The sequence below is a fragment of the Budorcas taxicolor genome, chromosome 10, assembly GCF_023091745.1.
Source record: "Budorcas taxicolor isolate Tak-1 chromosome 10, Takin1.1, whole genome shotgun sequence".
Taxonomy (NCBI): domain Eukaryota; kingdom Metazoa; phylum Chordata; class Mammalia; order Artiodactyla; family Bovidae; genus Budorcas; species Budorcas taxicolor.
The window spans coordinates 82972249-82995012 of NC_068919.1; the positions used below are offsets into that span (position 1 = coordinate 82972249).

The 22764-nt window shown below is 38.4% G+C and overlaps 1 protein-coding gene across 4 annotated transcripts in view; it reads right to left on the minus strand.

Moving 5' to 3' along the window:
* Positions 1-22764, minus strand: part of NUMB (NUMB endocytic adaptor protein) — a 158824-nt gene that overhangs the window by 47061 nt on the left and 88999 nt on the right. For all 4 annotated transcript variants that reach the window (XM_052646238.1, XM_052646237.1, XM_052646236.1 and 1 more), the window contains exon 3: positions 3168-3308. In XM_052646238.1, the coding sequence (XP_052502198.1) occupies positions 3168-3293 (126 nt within the window). In that variant the 5' untranslated portion in view covers positions 3294-3308. The remainder of the gene's footprint in view (positions 1-3167; positions 3309-22764) is intronic.

Genomic DNA, 22764 nt, shown 5'->3' on the forward strand with positions numbered 1-22764 from the left:
TTTCTTTCCGGCTTACTTCACTTAATGTGATTATCTCCAGGTCCATCCATGCTGCTGCCAATGGTTTTATTTCATTCTTTATTTATTTATGGCTGTGCTGGGTCTTCATTGTTGTGCACGGGCTTTCTCCAGTTGCAGTGAGCAGGGGCTACTCTTCATTGATGTGCAAGGGCTTCTCATCACAGTGGCTTCTCTTGCTGCAGAACACAGGCTCTATGCTCGCAGGTGTCAGATGTTACAGCACATAGACTTCAGAAGTTGTGGCATACAGGCTGAGTTGCTCCAAGGCATCTGGGATCTTCCTGGATCAGGGACCGAACCTGTGTCTCCCTACACTGGCAGGCGGATTCTTATCCATTGTGTCAACAGGTAATTTCTCTTTCTTTCTTTTCAATTTGGCTGCACCAGGTCTTACTTGCAGCACATGAACTTTATTTGTGGCACGTGGAATCTAGTTCCTTGACAAGGGATCAAACCTAGGCCCCTCGCATTGGGAACATGGAGTCTTAGCCACTGGGCCAACCAAGAAAGTCCCTATTTCATTCTTTTTTATGGCTAATATTCCATTGTATATACATACCACACCTTCTTTATCCATTCATCAGAGGGTAAGTAATTTTTAAGAGAGATCACAGTTAATAGTAACTGGCATAGATCAAACACAAAGTCAGGTAGTTTGGCTTAAAAATGCATGCTTTTACAAAAGTCTAGATGCCTCTCCAGAATTTTATTACAGAGCTACTAAAGCACAGGAAGCAGGAAAGTTGACATAACTATATTTACAATTTAGAAAGATCACTACTATGCACTAAGACAATAGTCTGGAAGGGAGAAAACAAAGATGAGGACTTGATTAAAGCAGTGGCAGCAGGAAAAAATAACACAAAATGAGAGGATAGTGAAGATCATATACGATATAGTGACTGTGGCTGACATTGTTAGTTGCCTACATGACAGTCATCCTTTCAACTGGTTTCCCTGCAAGAAGAGCTTGCCTCCTTGGTACAGGCTGAAAATACCAAATAAATGTTTTCTTGACTTTCAACTATAGATTTGACTTGATTCCATCTTAGCCAATGGAAAGTAATGGGAAGTCTCCATGTATCTATCTGTAAAGAGCCGTCCCATTCTGATACAAAATGCATTTGTTCCCTCCGTCTTTACCGTTTGATAATAATGAGTGAGGACATAATTCTGTTTATTAATAGTATCTTTTTTTTAATTAGCAGATAGAATTGTAAGATAAGCTTTGAAACCTACTTTAATCACTAATACTATTACACTTTTATAGGCACTAGTATATTTAAAAACACATGGCAGAGATCAAACCAGCTGGAGCTTCATTTGACTGATGTCTGCTGCTAAGTCACTTCAGTCGTGTCCAACTCTGTGCGACCCCATAGACGAAGCCCACCAGGCTCCCCCGTCCCTGGGGCTCTCCAGGCAAGAACACTGGAGTGGTTTGCCATTTCCTTCTCCAATGCATGAAAGTGAAAAGTGAAAGTGAAGTCACTCAGTCATGTCTGACTCCTAGCGACCCCATGGATTGCAGCCCACCAGGCTCCTCTGTCCATGGAATTTGCCAGGCAAGAGTACTGGAGTGGGGTGCCATTGCCTTCTCTGGACTGATGTCTAGTAACTGCAATTCTATTTCGAGTAATTGCATAGTCTGTATTGCTTGTTCTCTAGAATAGAATCACTGAAGGTGGTGACTGCAACCATGAAATTAAGACGCTTACTCCTTGGAAGGAAAGTTATGACCAACCGAGACAGCATATTAAAAAGCAGAGACATTACTTTGTTGACACAGGTCCATCTAGTCAAAGCTATGGTTTTTCCAGTGGTCATGTATGGATGTGAGAATTGGACTATAAAGAAAGCTAAGGGCCAAAGAATTGATGCTTTTGAACTATGGTGTTGGAGAAGACTCTGGAGAGTCCCTTGGACAGCAAGGAGATCCAACCAGTCGATCCTAAAGGAGATCAGTCCTGAGTGTTCATTGGAAGGACTGATGTTGAAGCTGAAACTCCAATATTTTGGCCACCTGTGCGAAGAGCTGACTCATTTGAAAAGATCCTGATGCTGGGAAAGATTGAGGGCAGGAGGAGAAGAGGATGGCAGAGGATGAGATGGTTGGATGGCATCACCGACTCAATGAGATGAGTTTGAGCAAGCTCCAGGAGTTGGTGATGGACAGGGAGGCCTGGCGTGCTGCAGTCCATGGGGTAGTAAAGAGTTGGACACGACTCAGCAACCGAACTGAACTGATTGTGAAAACTGATAACAAATCTTTTACTATTGTGATTATGTCACTATTACTCACTTAATACCACTGTATCATGATTCGTCTAGAGAAAAATAACAGAATTCTGTATCACCAAAATTAGGATCTATTAGAGAAACCTTTTAAAATTACTTTTTAAAACCTAGATGCATATCAGAAGTATCTTGAAATTTTTTGAAAACTACAAATGCTCAGGTATTGCTTTTTTTCTCCAGATATGTTTCTAATGAGCAGACATGTTTAAAAACAACTGGACTATATGATTATCTTTTACTTTTATCTAGTTTGTTTCACTTTTTCTATTTCATATTCAGTGCTTGCATTTCATTTAGTTTATGTTCTCCAATTTTTTCATCTCTTCTCTTCTTGTTGATTGTTCTTTCCCAAGCTTTTATCAAGAGTAGCAGAAAAGCTTTTGTATACATATATATAAATATGTATAATATATATATTTTAGAAAACTTATGAATTTTTGCCTAACTAAAAAATTATGACATTTTTGATTCCACTTGTTTGACTTAGTATAAACAGAATGCTAGATTTCTAATAAAAAAATAGATATGCAACAAGCAACAAAGGTTTACTGTATATCATAGGGAACGATAGTCAGTATCTTATAGTAACTTATGGTGGAAAATAGTTTCAAAAATAATATATGTGTATTTGTATAACTGAACCACCTTGCTGTGCACCTGAAACAATGCAAGTCAATAAAACATATATATTTAAAAATAAATAAACAGAAGGAGAAAAATCATTAATTATAATCTATTTTTCTTCTTACTAATTCTGTCACTGAAGCAGAATATAAAGAGATTAGCTTTTGAAGTGTTTTCTTCTAACTGTCCTAATTAATGGAATTTATAGAAACGTGAGGTCTTACCTTGACTGGGAAGCTACATTTTCCAGTACGAACTCCTTCTTCATCTGTCTGCCACTGATGTGGACGACTGGCCTCTGGAACATAAACATCTTTCTTTCTCCTAAAACTCTGCCGTAGTTTATTCATTTTAATTTTTACAAGCTGTAAAAGAAATATGAAAAGGAAGTTACTACCTTCTCACACGAGTCTGGATGAACTCCAGGAGTTGGTGATGGACAGGGAGGTCTGGTGTGCTGGGATTCATGGGGTCACAGAGTCGGACATGACTGAGCAACTGAACTGAACTGAACCTTCTCACACATTTAAAGTTCACATTACAATATTAATTAAAAAAACTATTATCTCAAATCAAAGGTTTTGTTTTAGGGGGAAACGAGCAATTAACATACTTCCTTTTAGAGTAACCCTAAGTTCAAACAAACAAATCATTTCACTTTTTGCAAAGACAGTTATAGTACTAGTTCTAGGAAAACAACAATAACGTCTTATAGGATCTGGAATTGTTATTCTAAGAACTTTCAAGCACTTTAATTGTAATAAACCAATGACTATTCCTACTAATCTACCTCTCAAATCCATTTTAACTACCGAATAAGGAAATTTGTACATGTAGGCCAAATTATAAACTGCTAACAATTTCTGAAAATATTCTGAAAACTTTGATCCTTATCAGGAAAAAATCATTCTGAAACACTGACATTTGGGAATTTTTTTGGTTTAAACTACAGTGTTTCTGTTTTGTTACTGGAAGAGGCACTTCTCTCATGCTTTCAAAGGTACAGAAGAAATCACAAAACTACAGAGAAGGAAGACTTATCTAATAAGAAACAAAGGAGCATTTAAGAGTCAATGAATAAACATAATGAATGTATCCCTTTATAGAGCAAATCTCAAAATCTGAAACCAATACCTTCAGTTTTCTGTTTCGTTCTTTCCGTGAGGGATTTAAGCACCTCAACCAGCCTAAAAGGAGACCTAACTTGAGAAAATGATGTGACAAAGCTATATAGAGGAAACGTCTCTGCCAGGAATGTTAAACAACAAGGGAGGGAACATTAATTCCCACAGAACACCGATGAAAGACTTGAAAATCAAGGCCTGCATTCAGAGGAAAATCATTTTGTATTTTAAAGTGCATAATGCCACAGCAGAACTATTACCAAATTAGCTAATTCACAGAGAGAGGCTAATCTTACCACACATTTTCTTAAAAGGTAAAAATTCGGAGAGATGAATGATAAAAATCTCTGCATTTTCTAAAAATGAATTTATTATTTCTCAATTCAAAGTTGATTTATAGAGTAGGTAAAGTGAAAGTGAAAGTGAAGTCACTCAGTCATGTCCGACTCTTTGTGACCCCATGGCCTATAGCCTACCAGGCTTCTCCGTCCATGGGATTCTCCAGGCAAGAATACTGGAGTGGGTTACCATCTCCTTCTCCAGGGGATCTTCCCGACCCAGGGATCGAACCCGGGTCTGCTGCATTGGAGGCAGACGCTTTAACCTCTGAGCCACCATGGAAGCCCTGAGTAGGTTAGGTGGATATTAAATAATCAAAGGACTGGATGGACAAAAGGTAATCCATTCCTTTGCTTTTAAGTAGATCACTTATTCCTAAACTACTTTAAATGAGAGTCTATCTTAATCTAATAGACTTCCAAAAAGAATTCCTTAACCTTCCTTGATAATATATACTTTCATATCACATTTCAAGAATATATACAAATACAAATATAAGAAAATAAAAAACATCTACATCCTTGCTCAAGGTGGCACTCCAAGAATCTTGAGACAAAAGTCTGTATGATGCCTTTCTTTTCCTTTCTCTTAGCAAGAAAAGACTATACACTTACCCAGCTGGCCAAGTCAAACAGCTAAAAGTCACCTCTACTTTTATTCTTTCTCTGACCAATAACTATGGATTTTATTTACTTAGTATATCCTGAATTAATTTCCCCACCCACCACGTAAATTCTACTATCCTCATTTTTGCTTATATCATTGCAAAAGCTTAATAACCATAGTCTCTCTGCTTCCAAGAGAGGTCTACTCCGATCTGTTCTCCTGACTAATGCCAGAGCACTTTCTAAAACACAAATCTGACCATTAATTACTCTGCTTAAAATCCTTCAATAGCTTCACATCACTTTTAAGGTAAAGTCCAAATTCCCAAGCATGGTGCAGTCTTTTTTCATCTGGCTTCACCCACCAGCTCCATTCACATGCTAAGCTCCAGGCATACTCAACTACCCAAACTACTTTAAACAAGGCAGGCTATCTTTCAGAGCCTCTGTACATGCTCCTTCCTCTGCTTAGAAAGACCTTTCTCTATTTGCTTCTGGTTCAAGTTTACTCATTTTCAAAGAGTCAGCTCAGTCTTCATAGAAGCTAGCATTTTTTCTGAAAAGCCCCTATCTGGTCTGGGTCCTTTCATTTCATATGAGTCCCATGAATACCCTCTGCTTACCTCTATAACTGTACTCCTCAAACCTTATAGCAATTTTCTATGTCCTTTATGGAAGGTTTTATCTTGTTTGTTTACACTTACTTGTTTAAATAGCATCCTTGCATCCTAATACAGTGCCTGTCATATATACAGCACACTATAAAGTTGAAGAAATGAAAGATACAATAGATCCCATCCTATTAGATGGTATTTACAAGGTAGGATAAATGTAGACAGTAAGACCAGAGAATCATCGATGTTGGAAGAGACTGCATTTAATAGTAGGCTAACCTCCCACTGACAAAGGAACTACTTGGACAACTTCCCTGAAAGGAAGACATCCAGTGAAATGAAGTGAAAGTCACTCAGTCATGTTCGACTCTTTGTGAGACCATGGACTATACATTCCATGGAATTCTCCAGGCCAGAATACTGGAGTGGGTAATCCTTCCCTTCTCCAGGAGATCTTCCCAACCCAGGAACTGAACCCAGGTCTCCCACATTGCAAGCAGATTCTTTACCAGCTGAGCCACAAGGGAAGCCCAAGAATACTGGAGTGGGTAGCCTATTCCTTCTCCAGCGCATCTTCCCAACCCAGGAATCGGACCAGGGTCTCCTGCACTGCAGGTACATTCTCTACCAACTGAGCTATCAGGGAAGCCCTGATATCCAACCTCTGTCTAAATAGCACCAGTACAAATTTATTTCCTCTTTGTTGTTGTACCATTCTACTGACCAATAAAGATAACAGACTGGAAGTATCATCTGATTTGAGGGTCTAAATATCATGTCACTTTCAGTATTAATATGGCTTGACATCAGTGTTTCTACAAAGAGAATTATATATCAGTGATTTTTGAACTATCATTTAGGTGGCTCTAGAATTTCCACAGAGGAGTCTCTGGTACCAAACGTGTTTGGAAGGAAAGAGGAGGAGGTTAGAAGACTGATATAACTCTCAGGAGGGCTTTCAGTCCCTGTCACAGGTTCAAACAGACAAGCTTCTCTTTCTCTGACTTACATGTTGGGGCTCCATGTTAAAGCTTAAGGAAAGAGTTTCAGAGCTGGAAATTTTTTGAAAATCAGTGATATATCTGTAACTGTTCTAAAATGAACTTGGTAAAAAGAAAATACATAATCATAATATCTTGCTTGCTACTTCTTAATGTGTAACTACCACTGGCCTACAAAATAATCTAGCAATTAAGATAATAATTAATACAAGGGAGAAACCAAACATTCTATTTTCAGGTAATCTATGTATAATGATTTTGCTTACCAAAAAAAAAAAAGAAAATGTTAATTCAATGTAATGTTTACTACTGGTTCTCAATAAGGTTAAACTTGACTCCCAAATAAAGAAAATCATACCCCCTGTGGAAGTCCTGGTTGAATATAGGTAAAGAATATATTTTTCTAAGTATAAAACCTGAGAATAAACTTATTTTGTCCTACAAACTAAATTTTTAAAAAATGATATCCCCATTCTGCTAGAGTTTCAGAGGTTACTGCGTACACTTAACTGCCCACATCAGGAAATCCTCTGGTTTATCCTCCTCATCTCTGTTTCTACCGATGCCTTTGAGGGCTTCCTCTACTTTCTCCCACCCACTGTAGATATTCCTCAAATATTAATCCTCCATTGGTGTTCTCTTTGCATTATCACTCCTGGAGAAATAATCAACACAAACTATTACCCCAATTAGGAGCATTTCCTAATTGTACTCTTAACTCTTCCTCTCTTAAATTTCTGTATTTGGGTGCACTGATACTGCCTCAGTCTCATTAATTTAAAGTTAAATCATCACCTCTTATCTCCTATTCCTCTGGTCTTCCTCCTCTGACCCAGTTTGTTTGGGTTAGTAAAAACTGAAAACTTATCATGTGCTGGGCCCTGTTATGAATGCTAGTGGATACAGAAATTAATAAGACAACCGGCCTTTAGATGGCTCTCTCCCTTTATAAAAGGTTCATTTCTGCACAACATGGAGAATGAAATAATAGCACTATATACAGTATCACCTAGAAGCAGTCTAGGTTCAGGAAACATTTCCTATAGGAGACACTGCCTGAGTTAAGTTTTAAAAGAACAAAAAACAGTCACATACTGTGGGAAGTAGGCGGGAAAAGATTATTTCAGGTAGAGGCAACAACATCAACAAAACATAGATTCAGGAAATCTATGAATTAACTGAGTCAACATGATATAATTTTGCTTCAGGAAAGCATTCTGCCTAAGATGATAAGACTGTAAGCCAAGAATTAGCTACACTTTGTCAGGAAAGTTTAACAAACTAATCTATCTGGGCAAACAATTTGTGCATCAGGGCAAACAGTTCTCACATGATAACAGATTGCTCTTCTTGCTATGTCCATTAATTTTAAATATTGTGTCATAAACTTGGCCCATCCGAACTAGTTCCCCACCTTGAAGGACCTGCCTTAAACCATCTGAGTCCAGATCTCAAAACCCCAGAAATAACCTTTCTAACTTCTCCTAACTACCAAGACTCTATCATAGTGGTGCTCTCCCTTGCTGCAGTAAGTTTAATAATCTCAGTTTTGGTTGATCAACAGAATTCTCTTTGTGGAGAAAGTCAAGAGCAGGAATTAATTATAAAAGGTGAGGAAGAGAAAGAAATCAAAATATGACTCCTAAGTTTTAGGCCTCAGTAAGCTGGATAGAAGAATACAGCGAACCGAACTGTTGAATTTGAGAGGTCTGTTTATCAGGCTGCCAGGTGGAGATGTATATAAGCCTGAAGATCAGGGAAAAGACCAGGGCAACCATAAGCAGTTGGATAGGTGAAACTTTTCTTGTGATGATCTCATTATTTTCCTAATTTTATCTAATAGGTGTTAGTATATAATAAACAGAATTAAATCCAGCACACTCAAACGTGAATAGAGAAATACACACCATATAATTGGCCAGTATGACTTGATATAGCCATACCAGTGATAAGTTTTTGCAATGCTTATATTCTAGATAGTAAACATTCACTGTGCTGAGTCCCTTGCCTAGGATCCATTCTGTGACCTTCCACAACCCAACAACTGGTTTAACAAAGTAGTAAGGCCAGTGATCAGTGCAAAGAAATAAGGGAAAACAATAGAATGGAAAAGACTAGAGATCTCTTCAAGAAAATCAGAGATACCATGGGAACATTTCATGCAAAGATGGGCATGATAAAGGACAGAAATGGTATGGACCTAACAGAAGCAGAAGATATTAAGAAGTGGCAAGAATACACAGAATAACTGTACAAAAAAGATCTTCACGACCCAGATAATCATGATGGTGTGATCACTCACCTAGAGCCAGACATTCTGGAGTACAAAGTCATGAGGGCCCTAGGATGCATCACTGCCAACAAAGCTAGGGGAGGTGATGGAATTCCAGTTGAGCTATTTCAAATCCTAAAAGATGATGCTATGAAAGTGCTGCACTCAATATGCCAGCAAATTTGGAAAACTCAGCAGTGGCCACAGGACTGGAAAAGGTCAGTTTTCATTCCAATCCCAAAGAAAGGCAATGCCAAAGAATGCTCAAACTACTGCGCAATTGTACTCATCTCACATGTTAGTAAAGTAATGCTCAAAATCCTCCACATCAGTTTTCAACAGTACCTGAACCGAGAATTTCCAGATGTTTAAGCTGGTTTTAGAAAAGGCAGAGGAACCAGAGATCAAATTGCCAACATCCGCTGGATCATGGAAAAAGCAAGAGAGTTCCAGAAAAACATCTATTTCTGCCTTATTGACTATGTCAAAGCCTTTGTGTGGATCACAACAAAATGTGGAAAATTCATAAAGAGATGGGAATACCAGACCACCTGACCTGCCTCTTGAGAAATATGTATGCAGGTCAGGAAGCAACAGTTAGAACTGGACATGAAACAACAGACTGGTTCCAAATAGGAAATGGAGTACGTCAAGGCTTTATTGTCACCCTGCTTATTTAACTTATATGCGGCGTACATCATGAGGAATGCTGGGCTGGAGGAAGCACAAGCTGGAATCAAGATTGCCGGAAGAAATAGCAATAACCTCAGATACGCAGATGATACCACCCTTATGGCAGAAAGTGAAGCGGAACTTCACTTGAAAGTGAAAGAGGAGAGTGAAAAAGTTGGCTTAAAGCTCAACATTCAGAAAACAAAGATTATGGCATCTGGTCCCAACACTTGATGGCAAATAGATGGAGAAAGAGTGGAAACAGTAGCAGACTTAATTTTGGGGGGGGCTCCAAAATCACTGCAGATGGTGATTGCAGCCATGAAATCAAAAGACTCTTGCTCCCTGGAAGAAAAGTTATGATCAACCGAGACAGCATATTAAAATGCAGAGACATTACTTTGCCAACAAAGGTCCGTCTAGTCAAGGCTATGGTTTTTTCAGTAGTCTTATATGGATGTGAGAGTTGGACTGTGAAGAAAGCTGAGTGCCAAAGAATTGATGCTTTTGAACTGTGGTGTTGGAGAAGACTCAGGAGAGTCCCTTGGACTGCAAGGAGATCCAACTAGTCAATCCTAAAGGAAATCAGTCCTGAATATTCACTGGAAGGACTGATGCTGAAGCTGAAACTCCAATACTCTGGGTACCTGATGCGAAAAGACCCTGATGCTGAGAAAGACTGAAGGCAGGAAGAGAAGGGGAAGACAGAGGATGAGATGGTTGGATGGCATCACCGACTCAATGGAGATGAGTTTGAGTAAACTCTGGGAGTTGGTGATGGAGAGGGAGGCCTGGCGTGCTGCAGTCCATGGGGTCAGAAAGAGTTGGACACAACTCAGCAACTGAACTGAACTGAAGGCTAGAGAACATTCTGATTGGTCAGTAACAATGCAAGTCAGATTCCAAAAGTTCCATCTCTCTGGCACAGCTGTTGGCTTCCTCCAGGGTCCCCAGAGGGTTGGTCTGCCTTCATGTGCCTCTGCCTGGTCCTAGATAGGCACAGGAAGGATGGTATAACCATACTCACCAGCCCTCCACCCTGTCCACCATGGTCCTGCAGGCTGGCTCCATTGCCACAATGTTCCCCCAGTGAGATCTGGAATAGACTTGTTAGGGGAAACAGCACCTTTATCAGTGACACTAGCTGCCCCAGTAGTCAAAGAGACTAACTAGCTCATTAGACTAGATAAAAAATCAAGACCCAACAATATGTTGCCTGTAATAAACGTACTTAAAATATAAAGACACAAACAGGTAAAAAGTATGATGACAGAAAACAATATACCATATTAATACAAATCAAAAGAAAGTTGGAGTGGCTACATGCTCCCATCACAATAATTAACAGAATAAGTAGGAAGAAAATAAAAAAGGAGACGTACAGCAAGACTTGAGCAACAGTATCAATCAACAAGACCTGATTAACATTTATAGAACATTCTACCCAATGACAACAGAGTACACATTCTTCTCAAGTGCATATGGAACATTTACCAATACAGACCATATTCTGGGCCATAGAACAAGTCTCAAATTTAGAAGGTTTCAAGTCATGCAAAGTATGATCTCTGACCACAAAGGAATTAAATCACCAAATATTTGGAAACCAGATAATGCATTTCAAAATAGCCCATGGGTCAAAGTAGAAATCAAAAAGGAATTCAGAAAGTATTTTGAACTGAATGAAAACATATCAAAATTTATGGGATGTCACAAAAGCAGAACTTAGAAACTGATAGCACTAAACCAGTGGTTCTCAACCAGGCATGGGGAGGAATCCTGTGCATTTGGCAATACCTAGAGAAGACATTTTTGGTTGTCACTAGAGGAGATGCTACTGGCATCTCATGGATAGTGGCCAGAGATACTGCTAAGCATCCTATAACACATAGGCAAGCTCCTGAAAAGAAAGAATTGTCCAGCTTAGAATGCCAATAGTGCACTATTGAGAGACCCTGCACTAAACATCTATATTAGAAAATAAGAAAGGTCTTAACTTAAAACAATGACCTTAGCTTCTATCTATAGAAACTAATGGACAAACAAATGCAAAGCAAGCAGAGAAAAAGGAAACAGTAGGAATCAAAGCAGAAAGCAGTCAAGTAGGAAAATATAAATATAGAAAAAAGGCAACTAAAAGCTAGCTCTTGGAGAAGACTGAAGAAAAACTGATAAACCTATAGCCAGACTATTCAGGGGGAAAAAAATGATACAAATTACCAATGTCAAGAATGAGAGGATTTCTCTGATAGTCCAGTGGTTAAGAATCCTCCTGCCAATGCAGAGGACGGAAGTTCAATCCATGATCCTGGAAGATTCCACATGCTGAGCGGCAACTAAAACTGGGTGCCGTATCTACAGAGCCCATGAACTCTAGCCCCGTGCTCTGCAACACCACTGCAGTGAGAAGCCCATGTGCCACAACTAGAGAGGAGCCCCCACTCGATGCAACTAGAGAAAGCCCAAGGGCAGCAATGAAGACTCAGTGCAGCCAAAAATAAAAATAAAAAGAATGACAGAGGTGTTATCTCTATAAGAGTCTATAGATATTAAAAATAATAAGGGCATATTATGAACAAGTTTATGGCAATAAATTCAACTCAGATGAAATGGAAAAAGTCCTTTCAAGGTACAAACTTTCATAGCTTATTCAAGAAGAAATAGATAACCCTTTGAAGCTGCAAGAAGAAATAGATAACCCTTTGAAGCTGCAAGAAGAGAGAGATAACCCTTTGAAGCTGCAACTCCAATACTTTAGCCACCTGATGTGAAGAACTGACTCATCTGAAATGACCCTGATGCTGGGAAAGACTGAGGGCAGGAGGAGAAGGGGATGACAGGATGAGATAGTTGGATGGCATCACTGACTCAATGGACATGGGTCTGGGTGGACTCCGGGTGTTGGTGATGGACAGGGAGGCCTGGCATGCTGTGGTTCAGGGGGTCGCAAAGAGTCGCACACGACTGAGGGACTGAACTGAACTGAACAGTCCTATGGGCTTCTCTGGTAGCTCAGCTAGTAAAGAATCTGCCTGCAATGCAGGAGACCCTGGTTCAATTCCTGGGTCAGGAAGATCCTCTGGAGAAGAGATAGGCTACCCACTTCAGTATTCCTGGGCTTTCCTGGTGGCTCAGTTGGTAAAGAATTTGCTGGCAATGTAGGAGACCTGGGTTTGATCCCTGGGTTGGGAAGATCCCCTAGAGGAGGGCACGGCAACCCACTCCAGTATTCTTGCTTGGAGAATCCCCATGGACAAAGGAGCCTGGCGGGCTCCAGTTCATGGGGTTGCAAAGAGTCGGACATGACTGAACGACTAAGCACAGCACAGCACAATAGTTCTCTATCTATTAATGAAATTCAATTTATAGTTTAAAATCTTTCCACAAATACAACTCCTGGACTAAACGGATTCACTGGTGAATTCTGCCTAACATTTAAGGAAGAAATCATACCAATTCTACAAACTCTTCCCAAAAAACTGAAGAGAAGGAAACATTTCCTAAAGCATTCTATCAGGCTAGTATTACCTGATAGACACTATTTAAACCAAAGACACTATGGTTTTTAAATAGATAGACCAATATCTCTCATGAACATACATACATAAATTCTAAGCAAAAATTTTGCAAATCAAACCAAACAATTTATTAAAAATATATCATGATCATATGGAGCTTTTCTAATAAATGCAGGGTTAGCTAACATTTTAAAATGAATCATTAAGTCACCTTATTAGTAAACTAAAAATGTCCCTGTCAATATGTAAGTTTATAGCTTCATGACGAACTGTACTTCTCCTTCTTTGAATTCATGAACAGATTACATACTGAACTGTTTTTTTTTTAATGGGTTAAAATTCAACTAATTATAAACATATATTTCTTCTTTCTCTATCTTCCATAAAGAGCTCGTATCTAGTCCTGACTTCTTTGTGAATTCTAGTCTTCTATTTCCAACTCCAATTCAAATATCTCCAAATCCATTTATCTTCTTCCTTTCAAACAAACTCTTCTTCCTGACTTTTGTATTTATACACAACACCTTTACACCCATCAAAGCTTTAAAATGCCAACAGCATACTCTAAGGTTCATCTCTGACACTTTCCCATAATTCTTCCGGACAAAGTTCATCAATAGATGCTACTGGATGGGAACAGGTATCAGTTATCTCTGGTATTCAGCCATTCAGCACTTCTATTCCTAATTGCCCTGGTAGAAAAATCACTTCATCCATGACCTCTGCAACAACCCCTGAACTCCAAGCCCTCTTCCTTCTAATCTTCCTACAGAGTTGTGCCAGATTAAATTCCTAGAATTCTTCCTTGACTATCTTCAAAACCCGTTGAAGATTCTAAAATTTGATGTCCGAGTCTGGCATTCAGAAGCCTCTACAATTTGAACCCAACATTGTCCAGCCTTATCTCCCAGTACTTCCTTGCATAATAAGATCAGGCCTTTCAAATATGCAATGGCTTTCTCACTTCTTTCTCTTTCTTTACCCTGTATATTCTGCTTGTAATATTTTACTTTCCTCCTCTTTCAACTAAAATACTATATACCAAGGTATGATAAAGAAGCTGATTTAAAAATAATTTTATCATATAATAGATGTGACTTGTAAAGAACAGGAAAAACAGAAAAATCTGAAGAATGAAATACAAATGACCTGTAATCCCAAACAGAAATAACCTCCATCAACAGTTCAGAGTTTTTTCCTTTGTTTTTTCCTATGCATATATGCTTCATATTTTTCTTTTTATAAAAGAGAGATCACATGATTTTCTTTCAGCAAGGAAAATTTTTAAATCTTCTATCCCTTTCAGAGTAACATGCTTTTATTTATAATCTAGGTCAACAATTCAGAGAGGTAAGAATATTATGCTATTGTTATAATCAAAATTTCATATTAAAAGACAAAAAAGGTTTCAATTTATTTGAAGACAAAATTTATTTTTCGCTCAGCATCTAATACATTTAATTAAAATTCACTTAGCAAGTATTCATTGACTGCCTACCATTCCAGCCTGCAGTAAACAATACAGAGCAAAACCTCTGCCTCTATGAAAAAGATAGACAGAAAATAACTAGCCAGGTTATTCACAGCGATGTGCTGACTGACAAGATCCAACTGTTAATTTTCAGCAAGTTTATGAACTTGGTGTTAAACATAACCTTTGTTATAAATTAAATTATATAAACATAGTTATTTTAAAACAAAGATAAATATTAAAATCTTACTTCCTATTTTTACATTACATTTTACTATCATCTATGGTCTTGGTGCTATTGATGATTCTGTATCTGTATGGTAGAAATATTGCCTAATGCTAGGCTACTGTACATCTCTTCCAAATATCATATTCAGTGACTTCATGCTGGTAACCTGAAATTGGCCACAGTGGAAATATTTACACTGTGAAATTTGGCAAAAACTATCAATTACTGCTTGATTTATTGTTTTGTGCTTGTTCAGATCTAAGAAACTGATGGAGAAAATGTTACAATGCAGACTGAACTTAAGTGTGTGGTATCTAAAGCACTACCTTATGAATAGCACAAAAATTGTGAGGAAATATTCTACTATTTGAAAACTATTATCCAATTCAGCAAAGAAGCCTCTCATGTCATTGACAAATGAATGAAATTCTAACACACAACTTCATTGCTTCACTTTCATCTTACTCACTACACAAGCAAACTATCAACCATCATTCATGTAGGAACTATATCTGGAAAATTAATTGTAAAACATTTCCCTGAACACCACCAGCTCTGTGGTATATCAGAAAATGGTAAAAGCTATAGAGAAAAACATGAATAGGATTAAGAGGGGGATTAGAAGTACTGAGGTGGGGATAAAATTTTAAATTAAGTATTATTTGAGTAAAGAATTGAAGTAGGTAAAAAAGTGAGTCATGCAGTAGGATAAATGTTCCAGAAAAAGAAAATAATCAATGCAAAGGTCCTAAAGGTCTTGCCTAGAGTGTCTGACAAACAGAAAGGAGGTCAGTGCGTTCACTGCAAAACGAAGACAAGAGCATAGGAGCGAGGAGACCACATGGGTAACACACAGCAAGTTAACAAGAGAACCTTGTAGGCCAAACACTTCAATTTTCCTCTGAGAGAAATGGGGAATCACTGGAGGATTCTAAAAGGAAACACTTAATTTTACATTTGGCAGCTGGTTTAAGAAAGGATTGAAGGGAACAAGAATGAAGCAGGGAGACAATTAGGAGACTATTATAATAATCTAGCAAATGACAGTCAACTGGATCCACTTAATACTGGAAATGCTCCTGAATCTTTTCATACCTGCTCTAGAAAATACACTACTTGGTGACATAATATCTGTTGAAATCAGATTTAGAGTATTTAAATGGGAGAAAAGTGTATTAAATTCCACTGCTGGAATTAAAGACAATTTTTAAACAAAGTATTTGGCTCAACTGTTTCAAATAGAAAATCTTATCTATAATATTAATCAAAAGGTCAGCTAAATTATCATACTTTCATGGTAATTAAACTCATTCTTGACAAGACATAGATTTATTGAACACTGCCTAAGTATATGAGTGTAAGAAGGATTACAAGCACACATGGTAATTTGCTCTACTGAGGAAAGAACAAAAAAAGAACAAGAATAATAAGTATTAAGCATTTACCATGAATGGTACTTTAACAGGAGTCTATAGACTTGTAAGAAATAACCGCTCCCAGCCATAGAAAGCCCACATCTATGGGAAGAGACAACCAACTGTAGGATCAGTTCCTAAATGCTATATATATATATATATATATATATACACACACACAGACACACACACATATACTACAAAAAATGGCAAAATACAACTCCAAATAAAGCAAAGCTTTATAAATGAATTCTGTCTAGAAAGTATCATCTGATTTGTTACATTCACCAAGAAGGTTAAAGTTTCTAAAAGAATCTCCTATGTATGGCCTATTCAGTCATTGTAGGGTATACTACTACCATACCTTGAAACAAACAAAAATTCTCTAGTAAAAAGTAAAAACAATAAGTATGTTTCGTACGGTAAGCTACAAACTGAAAATGGTCTTTCTTGTTGGAAAAACATAATAAAACTAAAAAGACCAAGAATTAGTGGGACAAAAAAGTACCATTTCTAAAAATGGCTTATCAATGTAGCCCATGTAGTCAGGTTTATGGTTATAAAATTGGATTATTTTAATATTAAACCTTTACTAATACTTAGGCCACCTAATGCAAAGAGTTGACTCACTGGAAAAGATTCTGATGCTGGGACGGATTGGGGGCAGGAGGAGAAGGGGATGACAGAGGATGAGATGGCTGGATGGCATCACCAACTCGATGGACATGAGTCTGGGTGAACTCCGGGAGTTGGTGATGAACAGGGAGGCCTGGCGTGCTTCAATTCATGGGGTCGCAAAGAGACAGACATGACTGAGCGACTGAACTGAACTGAAGAGTTTTTGGTCAGTAACTCTATAGTACAGAACTTTTTCTTCATAGTGGTTATTTACATTGGAATGGATTATTTAGAAAGACTATGAAACCTAAATGCAGGTCAGGAAGCAACAGTTAGAACTGGACATGGAACAACAGACTGGTTTCAAATAGGAAAAGGAGTACGTCAAGGCTGTATAATGTCACCCTGCTTATTTTACTTCTATGCAGAGTACATCATGAGAAACGCTGGACTGGAAGAAGCACAAGCTGGAATCAAGACTGCCGGGAGAAATATCAATTACCTCAGATATGCAGATGACACCACCCTTATGGCAGAAAGTGAAGAGGAACTAAAAAGTCTCTTGATGGAAGTGAAAGAGGAGAGTGACGAAGCTGGCTTAAAGCTCAACATTCAGAAAACGAAGATTATGGCACCTGGTCCCATCACTTCATGGCAGATAGATGGGGAAACAGTGGAAACATTGTCAGACTTTATTTTTTGGGGCTCCCAAATCAATGCAGATGGTGACTGTAGCCATGAAATTAAAAGACACTTACTCCTTGGAAGCAAAGTTATGACCAACCTAGACAGCATATTGAAAAGCAGAGATATTACTTTGCCAACAAAGGTCCGTCTAGTCAAGGCTATGGTTTTTCCAGTGGTCATGTATGGATGTGAGAGTTGGACTGTGAAGAAAGCTGAGCTCCCAAGAATTGATGCTTTTGAACTGTGGTGTTGGAGAAGACTCTTGAGAGTCCCTTGGACTGCACGGAGATCCAACCAGTCCATCCTAAAGGAGATCAGTCCTGGGTGTTCATTGGAGGGACTGATGTTGAAGCTGAAACTCCAATACTTTGGCCACCTCATGTGAAGAGTTGACTCATTGGAAGAGACCCTGATGGTGGGAGAGACTGGGGGCAGGAGGAGAAGGGGACGAGAGAGGATGAGATGGCTGGATGGCATCACCGACTCGATGGACCTGAGTTTGAGTGAACTCCGGGAGTTGGTGATGGACAGGGAGGCCTGGCGTGCTGCGATTCATGGGGTCGCAAAGAGGCGCACACAACTGAGCGACTGAGCTGAACTGAACTGAGGAGGATATATGCTATGTACCAGAAACAAAATATTATTACCTTAGTTTTAAAGAATTTCTAAAAATCAATAAGCAAAACAAACATTAGTTTAAAATAAAATATCAACAGAAAATGGGCAAAACAGAGCAAATACTTTACAAAGGAACAGAAACAGCCAACAACGTGAAGAAAATGCTCAACCCATCAGAAATCAGGAAAATGCAAATCAAGACATTATATACCAGTTTACATCTGTCAGTTTAGCAAATATTAAAGAATCAGACAATAAAATATGGGGCATCAAGCATTCATACCCTTATAGGAGCATAAACTGGTGCAACCATTTTAATAAATAATTTTCCATTGTCTAGGAAAGTTACAAAAAGGTATACAAGATAGTGTCTGTGCAGCATTGTTTAGAATTTGTAACAATAAAATGGCAAACACTAGAATCTAACTATCCATCAACACAATAAATACAGAATATTCACACATTAGAATACCATGCAGAAATAAAAATAATACCTCAATTTAAACACTTTTAAAAATAAAAAAATAATCAAGAGAAAACGTAAAAGTGAATCATCTACAGTTGTAACAATCGACACGGATGAATTTTGTAATGCTGAGGGAGGAGGGAAGCAAATTATGATTTCTTTAGATTAGAGTCTCTTGGAAAAAGACTCTTTAGCTAAACTAAGGAAATCTGTGAGTTTATTAATTTTTTTCAGCTATTCAGAATGGTACCCATGTTTTCAGATTTTAGTTTATATATTACTACATTCAGAACCAACTAATACTGTTTTAACAGTAATTTTACCATTTTTGATAATTTTGATATTTCTTTTTCTTTCTTAAGGGGAAACTCATAATTAAGTGTAAAGGTCAAGTTTTCTGAATGTGTCTATAACCTATGTATATCGTGTATGTGCTATATAGTGAATTTTTTTTCCTCACAGTGAGTTTTCTAAAGCATTGTCTTCTCCAATCTTCCTTATAATTTACATACAAGAGGGGCCTAAGTGAGATGTGCAACTGTGACAAGATAAAAAAGAAAAGCAAACAAGCATAATTGAGAAATGAAAAAAACTCTGCAGAGACAAGTCCCCCCTTTCCTAAGAGTTGTAGCTCTCTAATGTCCTTACAAAAGCCTCTGCTTCATTTAAAATTTCCCTTTTTAAAAATTATTTTCTTTTGCTTTTCTTCCTCGCTTTCTTTCTTTCCTTCCTTTCCTTCTCTTTCTTTCTTGGTCCATTTTACTTTTTGGCTGTGCTGCGCGGCTTGCAGAATCTTAGTTTCCCAATGAAGGACTGAACCTGTACCCTCAGCAGTGAAAGTGTGGAGTCCTAACCAATGGATGCCAGGGAATTCACATGTGGTTCATTCTGGATCGGGTTGGACAAATTAAATTTCAATAACTTTATTCTTTTCAGTAAAAGTGAGACATAGTTCAGTTGATCAGTCTTGTCTGACTCTTTGCAATCCCATGGACTGCAGCATGACAGGCTTCCCTGTCCAACACCAAATCCCTGAGCTTGCTCAAACTCATGTCCATTGAGTCGGTGATGCCATCCAGCCATCTCATCCTCTGTCATCCCCTTTTCCGCCTGCCTTCGATCTCTCCCAGCATCAGGGTCTCTTCCAAAGAGTCAGTTCTTTGCATCGGTGGCCAAAGTATTGGAGTTTCATCTTCAGCATCAGCCCTTCCAATGAATATTCAGGACTAATGTCCTTTAGGATTGACTTTGATCTCCTTGCAGTCCAAGGGACTCTCATGAGTCTTCTCCAACACTACAGTTCAAAATCATCAATTCTCTGGTGTTCAGCTTTCCTAATAGTCCAACTCTCACATCCATACAAGACTACTGGAAAAACCATAGCTTTGACTAGATGGACCTTTGCTGGCAAAATAATGTCTCTGCTTTTTAATATGCTGTCTAGGTTGGTCATAGCTTTTCTTCCAAGGAGCAAGCATCTTTTAATTTCATGGCTGCGGTCACCATCTGCAGTGATTTTGGAGCCCAAGAAAATAGTTTGTCACTGTTTCCATTGTTTCGTCGTCTATTTGCCATGAAGTGATGGGACCGGACGCCATGATCTTTGTTTTCTAAAGGTTGAATTTTAAGCCAGCTTTTTCACTCCTCTTGCACTTTCATCAAGTGGCTCTGTAGTTCCTCTCTGCTTTCTGCTTAAGGTGTCATCTGCCTATCTGAGGTTATTGATATTTCTCCTGGCTACCTTGATTTCAGCTTGTGCTTCATCCAGCCCAGTGTTTCTCATGACGTACTCTGCATATAAGTAATATAAGCAGGGTGACAATATACAGCCTTGACGTACTCCTTTTCCAATTTGGAACCAATCAGTTGTTCAATGTTCAGTTCTAACTGTTGCTTCTTGACCTGCATATAAATTTCTTCGGAGGCAGGTAAGGTGGCCTGGTATTTCCATCTCTTTATGAATTTTCCACAGTTTGTTGTGATCCATACAGTCAAAGGCTTTGTCATAGTCAATAAAGCAGAAATAGATGTTTTTCTGGAACTCTCTTGCTTTTTCAATGATCCAGCGGATGTTGGCAATTTGATCTCTGGTTCCTCTGCCTTTTCTAAAAGCAGCTTAAACATCTGGAAATTCTCGGTTCAGGTACTGTTGAAAACTGATGTGGAGGATTTTGAGCATTACTTTACTAACGTGTGAGATGAGTACAATTGCGCAGTAGTTTGAGCATTCTTTGGCATTGCCTTTCTTTGGGATTGGAATGAAAACTGACCTTTTCCAGTCCTGTGGCCACTGCTGAGTTTTCCAAATTTGCTGGCATATTGAGTGCAGCACTTTCATAGCATCATCTTTTAGGATTTGAAATAGCTCAACTGGAATTCCATCACCTCCCCTAGCTTTGTTCGCAGTGATGCTTCCTAGGGCCCCCATGACTTTAGACTCCAGGATGTGTGACTCTAGGCGAGTAATCCCACCGTCATGGTTACTTGGGTTATGAAGATCTTTTCTGTATAGTTCTTCTCTGTATTCCTGCCACCTCTTCTTAATATCTTCTGCTTCTCTTAGGTTCATACCATTTCCGTCCTTTATTGTGCCTATCTTTGCATGAAATGTTCCCATGGTATCTCTGATTTTCTTGAAGAGATCTCTAGTCTTTCCCATTCTATTGTTTTCCTCTATTTCTTCACATTCATCACTGAAGAAGGCTTTCTAATCTCTCCTTGCTATTCTTTGGAACTGCATTCAGATGGGTATATTTTTCCTTTTCTCCTTTGCCTTTAGCTTCTTTCTTTTCTCAACTATTTGTAAGGCTCCTCAGACAACCAGTTTGCCTTTCTGCACTCTTTTCTTGGGGATGGTCTTGATATCTGCCTTCTGTACAATGTGATGAACCTCTGTTCATACTTCTTCAGGCAGTCTATCAGATGTAATCCCTTGAATCTGTTTGTCGCTTTCATTGTATAATCATAAGAGATCTGATTTAGGTCATACTTGAATGATCTAGTGGTTTTCTCTACCTTCTTCAACTAAAGTCTGAATTTGGCAATAAGGAGTTCATGATCTGAGCCATGGTCAGCTCCCAGGCTTGTTTCTGCTGACTGTATAGAGCGTCTCCATCTTTGGCTGCAAAGAATATAATCAATCTGATTTCGGTGTTGACCATCTGGTGTTGACCAAAAAGTGAGATGTAAATTTTATAATTAAATGTAACTTATTTTTCTTACCCCTTAGATGTCTCATAATTATACATGTACGTATTTATATTTCTACAGTTCCCATCTCTACCCTCAGAAGGATTTTAGGTGACTTGCTTTCCACATAATTAAATTATAAAATAGCTGATGTATACAAAAGAATATACACATTCATATGTAGGTTATAGAACATAATGAAATTAAAACTTGTGTATCTTCTACTCAGCTTAAGAATTAGAGCATTATTAAACCTTTTCAAGTCCCCACACGAACCTTTGCTGATTATGTCCTCCTTTCTTTTCCCCCAGAAGTAATACTAACCTTAATTATGTTTATTATTCTCTTGGTTTTCTTTCTTGTCTGGGGTTGCCATGCCCTTATCCAGGGGATCTTCCTGACCCAAGGATCAAACCTGGGTCTCCTGCATTGCAGGCAGATTCCTTACCATCTGAGTCACCAGGGAAGCTGCTAATTATATGCATATGCCTAAATGTTATTATGCTTAGTGTGGCATAGTTTTGAGAGGTAATGTGAGGGGACTAAGTGCACAGATTCTAGCACCAGGCAAATAAATCTGCCACTTACTAACCGTGTAATTGGGACAAATTATTTAACTTTTCAGTGCCTGTTTCCTTATCCAAGAAACACAGATTAAAAATACAATCTATGTGATAGGGCTACTGTGAGAATGAAATGAATCATTATATGCAAACTGCATGGTGTACAGTGCCTGGTACACAGGTGGTGTTTCCTGAGTGTTCATTGTTGTTAGTACTAATACCCAGAACTAGAACTACACAGTAAGCTCATACTGTGTATGCTGCAGCTGCTAAGTCGCTTCAGTTGTGTCTGACTCTTTGTGACCCCATAGACGGCAGCACACCAGGCTCCTCTGTCCCTGGGATTCTCCAGGCAAGAATACTGAAGTGGGTTGCCATTTCCTTCTCCAATGCACGTATGCATGCTAAGTCACTTCAGTC